The sequence below is a fragment of the Ruditapes philippinarum genome, unplaced genomic scaffold, assembly GCF_026571515.1.
Source record: "Ruditapes philippinarum isolate M1 unplaced genomic scaffold, ASM2657151v2 ctg520_1_1_1_1, whole genome shotgun sequence".
Lineage (NCBI taxonomy): Eukaryota > Metazoa > Mollusca > Bivalvia > Venerida > Veneridae > Ruditapes > Ruditapes philippinarum.
In genome coordinates this window covers 260,937-273,938 of record NW_026854260.1, presented here as the reverse complement: position 1 = coordinate 273,938, position 13,002 = coordinate 260,937, and the positions used below count along the sequence as shown (strand labels likewise).

The window sequence follows — 13,002 nt, the reverse complement described above, 5'->3', positions numbered from 1 at the left end:
TATTGAGCTAACCGGACAGCTTATAAAATGGGTCCGTTCTTATTTGGTGCAATTAGAATATCCTCGCCTATTGTCCTCATCCGAAGACTGACAGAAAGGACCGAAATGTTGCGAATGATTTTGGTGTCCAGACGGCACCAATTGGACGCTATTAAGATGGCACGATGAATACTTAAAACCATGATCGTTTAAGGACATAACAACCATTCTGGTATTTCTTTGGAAATTAGCAACGACTTGAACCCGCGACATCAAATATACTAAAGTGGGCTGGCTATCTGTCACTATCTTTTGCATAGGAACAGTAGGATGTCTTTTTAAAACATTGCAGTCTCATTATTATAAAAGACTTATAAAACATATAACACAGAATGTGAAAACTCTTGTCAAGTTGGCATCTTAAAAATGTTAAAGAAAAAAAAACACGCGACCAATAATGATATTGAAATTTATTTTAAGGCTTAAAATCGTTAATACTTGTCCATAAAAGATTTACATGGAAGGTTTATAAATGTTTGTATTTTTGTATAGAAAATTATTGATACATTATTTTGCTACAAAAATTATATGAATGTTCAATTTAACAATATAATTTTTCCTAGCTGTAAAAGCACTAATTTCCCAAAACGCCTGTGATATTTTTTCCTACCAAATATTCACCATACGTCCACTCTTTAGCTAAGAAATGCTCACCCGTTATTAATTTCAGCAAAAACGATCGGGAACCCAGCTTAAGTTAATTGAGTTCCCATCTTTTTGTAAAATTAACGGTATGACAGTTAATCTGATAAAAATGTATATGATGATTTTGGGTAATACCTGTTTTATTTTTAGATACGCATCGGGAACCCGAAAGGACTATATTTACTATATACTTACACCTTAAATCCTATGTGTGTGTGTGTGTATATATGTATTTAAGTATTTAAAGCCGAACTGTAATAAGGATTTAGCTTCAAGAAGAGACAGTTGGGATAAATCTACAGAAATGTTTATTAAACTAGTTGCTGTAATGTTTTTGTTTACAGGAAGCAATTTCTTGAAAGGTAATAAAATTCATACATCATTTCTTGTATACGTTTAAGGTTTGAATGCATATAATATAAGATTATGTTTTCCTTATATATAACTTTTGCTTACTTTACAAGAAACATATTTGAATGCATTACCTTATTATTCATCTGATAAACTATACATAATTATGTAAACATGTAAATATAATTTTAACATTATTTATCACCAGCAATTATGTTGTATTGTGGTGACAAGGGGATGCATCGCTACAACAGTACGATACAAGATTGTATAAACGGCATCGTTAAACCGAAAATATTTCTGATTTGTGGGGTCCCTCCGATGGATGAGAAATATGATGTAAATACACATTCCTGTGTAGATAACAAGCTCGTTGTAAAGGGGACATGCGGGTAATAACACTTTGTCTTAGTACATTATTTTTGCTACTCCTTTATACAACTTTCGACAATGCAGTGTACAACTACCCTGGGAGAAGTCAACCGAACGCAATTAAATGTAGAATATCTATAGTTGTTTAGCCCTCGATAGATCGGTGGCAAGCCATCACAAGTTTTAAATTTCTTCCAAGAAGGACCGATATGTTAGATAAAGATAAAAAGAAAAAAAGATATCAGTATGGTAGAACATTAATAAAAAACCAATGCATTAACTGCGGGTAAAGTTGATTTCAATATAAGAGGTATTTTCACATTATGATAAAACTCCTGAGTAAAATATTATCTTATCTTATTAACCTTAACATCATCTTCAAGTTGAATGTAAATTACTTCTCTATTTTATTTTTTAATTTACATCTAAATATCAATCAATATTTTTTATTGACAAACATTCCTGTGCATTGTATGCTCATATTTCACATTTGAAATATGAATTTATTTCGTACAGTATACATCATTTGCAATTAAGGTACAAATCTAAGTGCAACAGTACTTTCACGTTTGTAAGATTGATAATGCACAAACTAATATCTTAATATTAAATAAGTATGTAGGTTAGGAATTGGTAGTATGGGGCAAATTTTTTGATTGCATTAAAACTGTATAGACTTAATATAAGTTCTTCTTTTAACAAAATCACAGAACTTAATACGTTTTTAGGTAGAATAGTATCACAATTGAATCGTGCTCATTTTACGTTTGAATTAAATATCGGTATGATATAAATGTTTGTTTGAATTTTATAATTGGTCGTTCAAGTGTTGGGGATTGGGGGTCAAAGTTCAAGAAGATTAAAATATCTGTCATATTTCAATCAATAACTTTTCTTTTTGTTGCCTATTATGTTACTGCACGAACTAGTAGTTTAATAGATGACAAAGAATGGCATATGAAGTATCATTTTTATTTCAGTATTAAGAAGTTAAGCCGCCGTAAGAAATGTTGTGGGGATGTGGTTTATGACCCCCGGTATCAAACATGTTGTACGAGTAAACATGAGCACCGGATCCACGATCATAAGCAGGAGATAAAGCATGTGTAAGTACACTAGATTTAATCAATATATTATCTCGTTATCTCAATTTGTAAATAATTTGCTCGGGGGACGTTTAACTGTACGAAATCTCAGCTGTAAGAATGAGCATGGAACCAGTCCACTGCCTACAGTTTGCGCATAGCTGGAAACCAATAATTAGACACAATGTAGTTGTCATGCAATCCTACCAATATTATATACAAATGTATGTAATATTTTTCTTGTTTCAGATTCATTTTGTCATTTCATAAGATTAATATCAGATACAAAATAAATACTCTGCGAATATAATAAATAAGATTAGTTTAACGTCATGCTTTGGGTTTACTAGTATTTAACTCGTATCCCGGTCATATGATCAGATTTGGTTCTTTAGTACATGACTAATATGTAAGGCAGGCTTTTACCAACATATAATTTAGTTATAAAAAATGTTTAAACGTTCTTGTCAATTACATCTTCTTAAACGATTGTGTTACTGTTGATTTCTTGTCGATAAAAATGGTCTTTTAACTAGATAAGTTGCTACATAAATTACAGTGTCTATACATAATTGTTGCTTCTAACAGTCTCCCTCACATACAAGAATTACAAAATGTTTTTTTTTTCTTTTGAAACACTAGCTGTTGTAATCTGGAAGCTTACCATAGGAGATCGGCTAAAGCTACATGCCATAGATCAGCGCACAACGACCAGTTCTTTAAACCGAAAATATTGAGGCTGAGGCGGGTGAGCCAGAAAATATGCAAGGAATTTGATCATGGTAGGTTTGGTGCGTCTGACGTGTTTGATATGACAAGGTGCTGTGAGTTAATGTGATTTTATATGGTTCCATATGGTATTTTTATGTATTTTAGTACTAGTATTGTATTTTTTATTTGTTTTGTTTTTATTAGAACTGTCAATGTAATATGGGAAAATTCAATCCTTACTGTAAAAGAACGACCGCTGGTTCAGGAGCATGTATCTGACATGTAATATACAGGCACTTTAGAATTGAAAGACCCTGATGGGATTCGAACCGTCCGTGGCGAGGAGCAAATGATTCAAAATTAGCTTCCTTAGCTACTTGACGGCGCAAATTCTAGCTCCTTGTGGTTTCATAAAGCGCTGTCTGTTTTGTTAATGTATAGAATCTTTACTATAGAACTGGATTAATGGAAAACAAAACCTTCAAGGTTTTTACAAACTAATATCATGAACGATTGGTAGAAGTTATCATATTGTAAATTCTCATATTCATTAATTACAGTGTATAAAGTAAAAGTGAAGAGTCAGGTATGCAAAGGGAATCGACGATGTTTGAGAGTTAGGGTTTCAAGATGGGCATGGCATCCGTTAAAATCAACCAACCTGATGTCGACATCTCCAAAACAGAAGAAACATATGCGTGTTAAACTAGATAAATACAGTGGGAAGAAAAATTTAACAGGACAATTATTTCTCATATTAACAGACAGGAAATATTCAATGAAGAAAGTATTCCGTTTGCGTTTTAGTGAAAATATTTATGCTTTTCCAAAGAATAAAGTCTTGCAAAAGCGAATGTTGTCGAAGATTAGTAAGAAGTGCATGGAAGTGCTGAATATAAATAAATTTGTTTTGTCAAATGGATAGCATGAAATGATCTGCTGAATAAGATATAGTACAACGTTGTACTGACATACAGGTCAGAGGTCGTGAACATTCGTGTGTTATGTCACTAGCACGACAGTGAATATAGTATTTGGAGACTGGCGAAAAAACTTGAGTTGTGAGCCATTTGTGGCTAAATTGTTCGAACTCTTATATTTAAGCAAGATCGATTCGAACTCTTATATTTAAGCAAGATCAGGTCGTTTTCATTCCTTATGAAGCATTACTGTTAAACTCATTGTTTGACTGGCAAGTGAAAACAACGAAGGAAAGATACGCAGTGGACTCGCTCTCAGACAAAGTAAAGAGTTTAAAAGCTTAAATATTTATTGCAACTATGCTGTAAAGGACTGAACGTGAGCTGATATGTTCACCCATGTTTATCCACAAGTAGTAGAGAATTGCGTTAATTCTTTTAATAGTTTTTAAAACTTATAAGAGGGGATTTTTATATATATATACATGTATATATATATATATATATATATATATATATATATATATATATATATATATATATATATATATATATATATATATATATATATATATATATATATATATATATATATATATATATATATATATATATCTGAAACACCGTTTGATACAATGACAATCACCGTTTGACAACGTCTAAGATTGGTATGGATATTAGTCATCCATATTCGTACACATCGAACGTGTGATCTTTAGTTATCATTTATCTGGAATTCCTTGTACATGTATAAGTTATATTTTGGAATGTGGAAATGTTGTCACATGAGTATATAGTTTTGAACTACATGAATTTCTCACTCCTCAAATATGAAAGAACCAGTACACATTATGTATTATTTTTAAGTCCAAATTTATTTGATGTGCATTAAAATATCTTTTATAAACAACAATATATATAAATATATAAATACTGGTATTCGATAATGTTTGATTGTGAAGAAAGGTTGTGATTTTATTTTAACCATTCTCATGTCCGTTTCCCAGAACCTATCATTCCTGGCGTTATGTGACGAAGCATGGTCGCGACCCTTTAGGGCTCATAACTGAGAGATATAATTACACGATTTGAATTGAACGCTATTCGAATTTATATTTCAGGCTATATTAATCATACTTGTATATCGTGCTATTATCTGTGTACAGTATGAAACAAAGTTATAGAAGTATCTCACTATTTATAATTTTAGGTATACGATGATATGTTAACTCAACTTTTAATTTTCGGTGTTACATTTTTTTTATTAAATGATATCTTTACAGTGAATAAAGAAACAAAACTGCTAGTAGTTGATCGTTTTTTGTTATGTATACGAGTATGCCCTTGTTTACCAATGATACTACAGTGCGATTTAAAGTATTAAATATTTTTACATTTTCAATCATGTACATAATAAAAAAAAAAAACACTAGATTTTTTCATGTTGAATAAAATGTCAATGAAATACAGCTATTAGATTATAAATTGATTATGAAAATATGTATTGTTTAACAATGAAATGAAATTTAATTTAGATCTGTGCATGTCAAAATGTTATTCAAACACTCACAGGACAAACTCGCACAAGAACTTAGAAGTTTAGACTTTCCAATTGAAATATAAATTAGGAAGATTGGACTTCCCAACACCGAGGTCTTAATAATCCAAGATTGGACTTTCCAACACCAAGGTCTTAATTAGGCGGGATTGGACTTTCCAACATCGATATATAAATTAAGTGGGTTTTGACTCTCCATCACCAAGGCATTAGTTAGATAAGGTTGGTCTTTCCAACAACAAGATATAAGTTAGATAAGGTTGGACTTTCCAACACCAAGATATAAGTGAAGTAAGATTGGACTTTCCAACACCAAGGTATAAGTGAAGTAAGATTGGAATTTCCAACACCAAGGTATAAATTTGGTAAGACTATTCTATGATTTAAATATCGCGTCCTAGAAATAGATGGTAATTACCTATGTTATTATATAGCATAAATTTAGTCATCCTATGTCGGTGGAATACCATTCAGTAAACAATGTACAGTGAGTGATATTGAATATCACGCTGAAGAAATGTACATATAGTTGTATGACCTCATTGAAAAGCGTAAAATAAAAGTCATTGTTATATATAAATTTCTAAAGAATGTTTTGATGCCTTCGTAAACAGGTGTTAAATAACAGATAAACACCCCTGAGACAGATAATATTTCTTTATTTAAAGCAATACGATAACAGTTAAATGTATTACATTTAAATTATTATTGAAAGTGTCCTACATTGTTTCATGTATCTAAAAATACATAGAAACGCGTTTGGTATGTATCGATGAATTGTAAACGTTCGTGTCTGTCATTGCGTGTTCTAATGATTCTGTACCCACTTTATTTTGCAATATTTAAACCGTACAGAAAACAAATACGAGTAATATTTTTCTTTCTTTAAAATAATCTTCCATATCGAGTAATTTTTTAAGATTTTTTATCTGCTCATAAAATAACAGGGGAAATGATAACTGTAGAAAATCCTATTAATATCTGTAATAGTGATCGTATGGACCTTTCCGGTGTTTACAGTTTTATGTAAATTGGCTAACTTGTTATCCAATCGCTACACTGAGATAATACATAGTCACTAGTTGACCTGGTTTGCACAAAAGAACACGTGCTTATGTTTGTGATACTGTTTGTGAGCAGTTGACCTAGCAATGAATCGAAAAGGTGTGGCTAAATGTTCCGCTAAGTTACACCTCGTGTAAAGTAATTAAAACTTACTACGCGACAGAATTAGGAAACTATATTTATATTCGTTTACACTTAAGAAAACATTTCAATATACATATAGTTTAAAAAGATACAGTATTGGGGGAAATTTGAATTTCTAATCGGGAAACCTGAATTATTCATACTTGTTATGTATTTATATCTTCTTTTTTTAAGACAATGATAACATATCCATCCCGAAATATCCACCTTGTATTTCAAGTAAAAAAACGTCGTTTTAAATAGAAATAGTTTTAATAGTGTCATCTATTCAAAATTTAAGAAAGATGAATGTTTGGAACTTTTGATAAATTGTATATGTAAAAATCTTTTTCATCAATAAATAATAATTTGTGAAAAGAAACTGCTTTTTGTAATTGTTTGTGTTTAATGATGCATGCTAAGATAGTTATCAATATTGTTAGTGTTTTAATAATCGTTTATTCGCGACTATATGAGCCACGAAAAGTCATGTAACGAAGTCATAACGTTGCACAATGACTTTCAAATATACGTAAATGCATAAATTAAGCAATATCCGTATTATACATTTATAGTTATAAAGAGTTTTGAAAGTTTATATGACCCTATATAAACATTAATTGGTTACTAAATTGCAGTGTTATACACCTTTATAAAGTCAGAATCAATTATTATAATCACATTTATTCTAATGACACATTCGTATTGCAAAATTAAAACCCGTTGCTCTTCTTTGTACAATGATGTTTTTTTTTTTACAAATCATGTATAAACAATTTCCTGCACAAAAGTATATTCTTAATCATATTATCAATACAATTTAACATATATTATTAATTTATAACACACACACACACACGCACGCACGCACGCACGCACATATAACTATTCAGTACATACCTAAGCTATCATTGTACTAAATATAAAACTCTGGACGCTAACTTTATAACATTTATTTCGTTGTAATGTACATAATTTTAATTAACATATTCATCGTTTTGGAAGTATATGGTTTTATCGTTATCGCCTGTTTAGGTGTGGTTCATGAATTATATCACAAATAAATTACTCACTGGAAAGCATTACAATACTCGCAATGGCAGAACAGTGTGATGTTAGTGAAATGTTGAAATACCAGCATTATAATTATTAAGGTCCTGTTCCTTGAAATTTGACTAATTTAATGAACAGAATGTTTAATAAAAATTATAAATCTTACAACCACTTTTTCATCCAAGCATTTTGATTTTTTTTATTCTTAAATTAAAACAATAATTTTTGAAGTAGATATATTGCTTTATACACTCTAAGGTCAGATTTAGACTAAATACCATGGCATAAAGTAGGCCAAAAAGAACTTTTGAATTCATATGTATAAATAAGGTAAGACAGAACTTTTCAACGCATTTGTATAAATAAGCTAAGACAGAACTTTTTAAAAACGATTTTACTTGTAATGTATAAATAAGGTAAGAGATAATTTTTTAACACCTATGTATAATTTGATAAGAAAGAACTTTTCAACCACACCTCGCTCGATCTGCTCTTCCCGGTACGTACACGGCGTTGAGAAGGAACTCGGCTTCGGCAGATAATCAACGTGTAAGACGACAACCACTTTTGAAAGCATTTTCACAGACCATTTTCTACCCTCAAATATAGTCTCTGAGTATTAATAAACGCAAGGGTTAGTTCCTTTATCTTTTGAAGCTTATCTGTGATATGCAGACTTCATAACCTCTGATCTTCTTTCAAAATTCCATTTTGTTTAGTCCCGCCGATGCCGATTGTGTTTTCGCTTAGGGCACACGCTTTCTTTCACTTAGGGTCCATACGCAACTTTTCAGAATATTGCCATATTGAAGGCTCCAAGATAACCGCCATATGAACGCATCTGTGGATGTATCTAATTCATAATTTCACCACTTTCATGTTTAAATCTGCTTAAGCCGGTGTTAATCCAGCTAGCACAAAATCAATTTTTTTTTCAAGGAAATAATCTCAAGTATCTCATTCCACACTTAGTTATTACTCAACACTAATAGCTCAGGTCACATCACATTATTATTTTGGTGTAACATAATCTCATGATGTACGTTGGAAACCCATATTTATCTGTGACTTGGATTGAGAATTGGGTTACTTAGAAATATTAAATTTCTTTTACCGCGAATACGTAGAGAACGCATGTATTATTCTTTTGTTCGGCGGCCACTTCTTGAATATTCTGATGTAGTCTTGGATAACTTAACTGAACAACTAAACAAGGAGGCAGTACACAGTTTCGGTTGTTTAGTTTCGAGTTGGCCAGGGTCAAATTTACAAATAAGAGACAGTTTTGAAATTGAAGTGGATATTTGAGGTTCTAAATGTTTAGAGTTACTATATTTCAATGACTAGTATTGTGTTTCAGTTATTTAGTAAAATTGAATTTAGTGGCATTGACCCTTGCATTTGAAGAGAGTACCTGTCGGATGCGAATGTGTGGTTTTTGGAGCTAGCCGGTGAATCAGCTCTTCAATTTAAAGGGTATGCAGAAGACTTAGAATAGTGAAAAAAGTAGGTGGATGGCACCCTGTTTGGATGTTATTTTCAGATTGTGCATTGTTTAAGAAGGAATATAAACACTATAGCTTGTGATTTAATTTTTTGACGTTAATATATTTTTGTATTTTGCGAATAAGGATAATCCGCTCTATTTGTCGTTGATTTTCGCGACCAAAACAATGAAAAACACAGGGCTATGTGCCAGAAAACTAGAAGGTGGACATGTATTTTTAATTGTTTGCTGTAAGATACATATGTATATGTTAAATATGAAATGCATTTATTTCAGGTGTGTGATTACAGACTTGTGTGTGAGGTTTTGATTGTGGCGCAGTCAGTTGTTTGCCGAGAAGCCTTGAAAACTGTGTATTGCCCCCAAGGAAATATAATCCGTTCAAAATGAAGCAGCTACATGTAAATAGTCGCAGGCTATACAAAACTGTGTAACATTAACACACTCATCATTAAGCTCGAATGGGAATCGTTAGAAAGTAGAACAAACAAACACAAATAAAGCTTATTATATAAAATGAAAAACCCAAATATCACATTCTTATGATTCAAATTTGCCATCTCCTTCCAACAAAGAACATATAACCTAGCCTAGACATATTGACGATTTAACTCCAGTTGCAACCAGAACAAATTTATACTCAAATCTTTTCTACCTTCTACCGTTCACACTCTTCCTGAAACATTTAGATCTAGTCCCACTGTAAGTTCCTTAGTCCAAAATAAATCAGAATACCAAAAGACCACTAATTTACACAGTCTTGCATTGGAAGATGAAAGTATTCTCTTGAGCCTCTTAAGTTATTTTTTATTGATGGTTGTATGCGACCAAACAATGAGTCTTTTAAATGTAGAACTAATATCATTTGCAATATCTTTTATGTAAAGACTACATCTAAATATAAATTGTTTGACATACCTATTTAATATGTTTTCATAAACTTTAACTCATTTTAAGTGCCGTTGCAATTTAATGTTTTAAACCCAAGAACAGTTTAAGGAGAATATAAAACTTTCAATGTCTAACATTTTAAGCCTCCATGACGGTAATCTTGAACAATCTTATCTCTAAATATTTTCTGCCTTATTATCCCACAGAATGTTTAACAAGAGCTTATGATATTTTGGTCTGGATTTTGTAACACTGAAAGAGGACAAATAAGTTTTGACACTGCAAGATGATGATACAAATGATGATATGATGATATGATGATGATGATGATGATGATGACTAAGAGAAGAAGGACAATAACAATTGTTTGCAGTTTAGAAAATTACAAGTGAATGATGATTATGATTAATTGGACGATGATGATGATGATGATGATGATAATGATAATGAAGATGATTATGATGATGATTCTTTGATTATTTTTTTCTGGCTTTGACGATGAAAAATTTATGATGAATGAAAACGATGATGTTAATGATAATGATGGAAACATAATGATGATAAAGGGGAATGGTTTTTGTTTTAATCAATACGATGTGAATGGTTATAATGATGACGAAGATGTCATTATAACACGACTCTGAAGATACAAAAAGATAATGCAAGTGATGATTATGATAATGGTGATAATATTAGGATGATTTGCTATAATCTTTCTCATTATAATAAATATTTTATTATTAAAGATATGCTTTGATCATCCTTGATTAAAATATTTTATCTCTGAAATGTACTGGAATCTATAAAACTATTACTGAATATGCCTTATCTGAATAAAAGAGTGAATAAACTATGTCTTGACCTATAACAGGTCAAGTTTAGTTGGTCTTTTCTTAAAAAAAACTGCAAGGTTTTTAATAACACTATACATTTATATTGTGACCGCCCATAGGTTGTAGAATTTTAAACATAACATATCTGCTTTGTACAAAGTCAAAACATGTTTATTTATATATTTTTAAAGAAACAGAAAGTCAAAATATGTTTATTTTTATATTTTTAAAGAAACAGAGTATCAATAAGTATCAATATTTTTAATTATAAATTTGAGCATAGTATATATTTTTAAACTTGATATTAGGATGTTGATGATGGTTAGAACGCTGGAGGGGAGAGTGATGATAATTCTATCATGGTGAATAGTATTAGGATGATAGTGATGAGCGCTAAGAGGCAAAAGATTTTTTGAGGCCCAAACTGGGTAACTCCGTTTATTTCCCTGTAACAGGTTAGAGTGAGTTTGGGTCATCCCTCTAACACCTTACATATTTTGTATATATGTACAGCATTTTTAAGTAAAAATAGGATAGTGTCCAGTAAGCAACTTACTAAAATCAACATATTATTCTTTGAATTGCGCGTTTTAAAAATATCATATTGTAGATTTTTTTGTCAGTAAACAGTTCTAAATCTACAAATCTCCGTGTTCGTTGATAAAATCTTTAGCACATCTGATTTCTCTATTATAGAGTGTTGGGATGACAAAATATCTATTTCCAGATAAACAAAATCGGATTATAAAATAAAGGCATGCTTAAAAGTTATTAGAACTGCAATAGCTATACAAAATGTGTCTATAAATGCCATATATACTTTTAAAACATCAATTCAGAATGCATTTATAATATTACTAATTATCATTACACAAAACAGTTTTCCAGTGTTAAAAAACATAATCAACATTAAACAATGTGTTTACTAGCTTTTATAACATTTACTTTGCTATGTCACGGTTTAGATGCTCAGCACATAGACTTATAATAGAAGGTATATTTAGGAATATTGACAGAGATCAGATAATTTGTTTAAAATGTAACATGAATGAAATTGAAACATAATATCATTTTTTTACTGGTTTGTCCATTTTGTAGGGAATTAAGGCATAGTAATGCTCTTGGTCTACTTTAAATAAATTTATATTCTTAATGAAAAATGAAGCATGGAATTGTTAATAGATTATCAAAGTATATCTACTTTGCTAATGTATTACGTGATAGAAAGAATAATTGATTGCTTTCATATACTGATACTATTATTTACAAACATGTATTGAAATACAATGTATCTGTAGTTCTTTACAATATAAAATTGTTAATGTAAAAATAATTTGTATTCATTGACTACATACTTTTCTCATATACTATTTGTAACCGTCATTTGGTTTGTGGCAACGAACATTGTAAAATGTTTATGCCTTTTGAAATAATATCTTGAATCTTGGTATTAAACCGTAATAGTCTACTCGACCTCCGCGTCACTCTATAATTATCCTAATTGAGCTTGTCATTTCTAAAATAGCTATGGAATACTATATTATAACAAGATTAACGGTGTATAAGTCGAACACGATAACGTTTACATTATTAAGTCATACGGGTTGTGCAAGTTCTTCAGTTATTGCGATTTTATTGCAATATATAAGTATTAAAGTGAATACGGATACGTAAATACACGTAAAGCGTAGTGGTTAGAGTTTAGATTATGAAGATCACAGGTTATAAAAAATGTTCTTCAAGTTTAAATCTGCAATTGTGCACATTTTTTGAGTATGGTTTTTACTTTAGAAAAAAAACAAAACATTTTATTGTTAAAGTGTCTCACGTAACTTTTCATTTTCTTTTT

At 30.7% G+C, this 13,002-nt stretch overlaps 1 protein-coding gene across 1 annotated transcript; it reads left to right on the top strand.

The window, feature by feature from the left end:
* Positions 1-701: 701 nt before the first annotated feature.
* On the top strand, positions 702-4,614 carry LOC132739555 (uncharacterized). The gene is made up of 5 exons (XM_060727266.1): positions 702-1,046; positions 1,244-1,427; positions 2,388-2,513; positions 3,135-3,274; positions 3,764-4,614. Exons 1-5 carry the CDS (start codon positions 989-991, stop codon positions 4,126-4,128), a joined length of 873 nt encoding a protein of 290 aa, XP_060583249.1. The 5' UTR covers positions 702-988; the 3' UTR covers positions 4,129-4,614.
* The last annotated feature ends 8,388 nt before the right edge of the window (positions 4,615-13,002 follow it).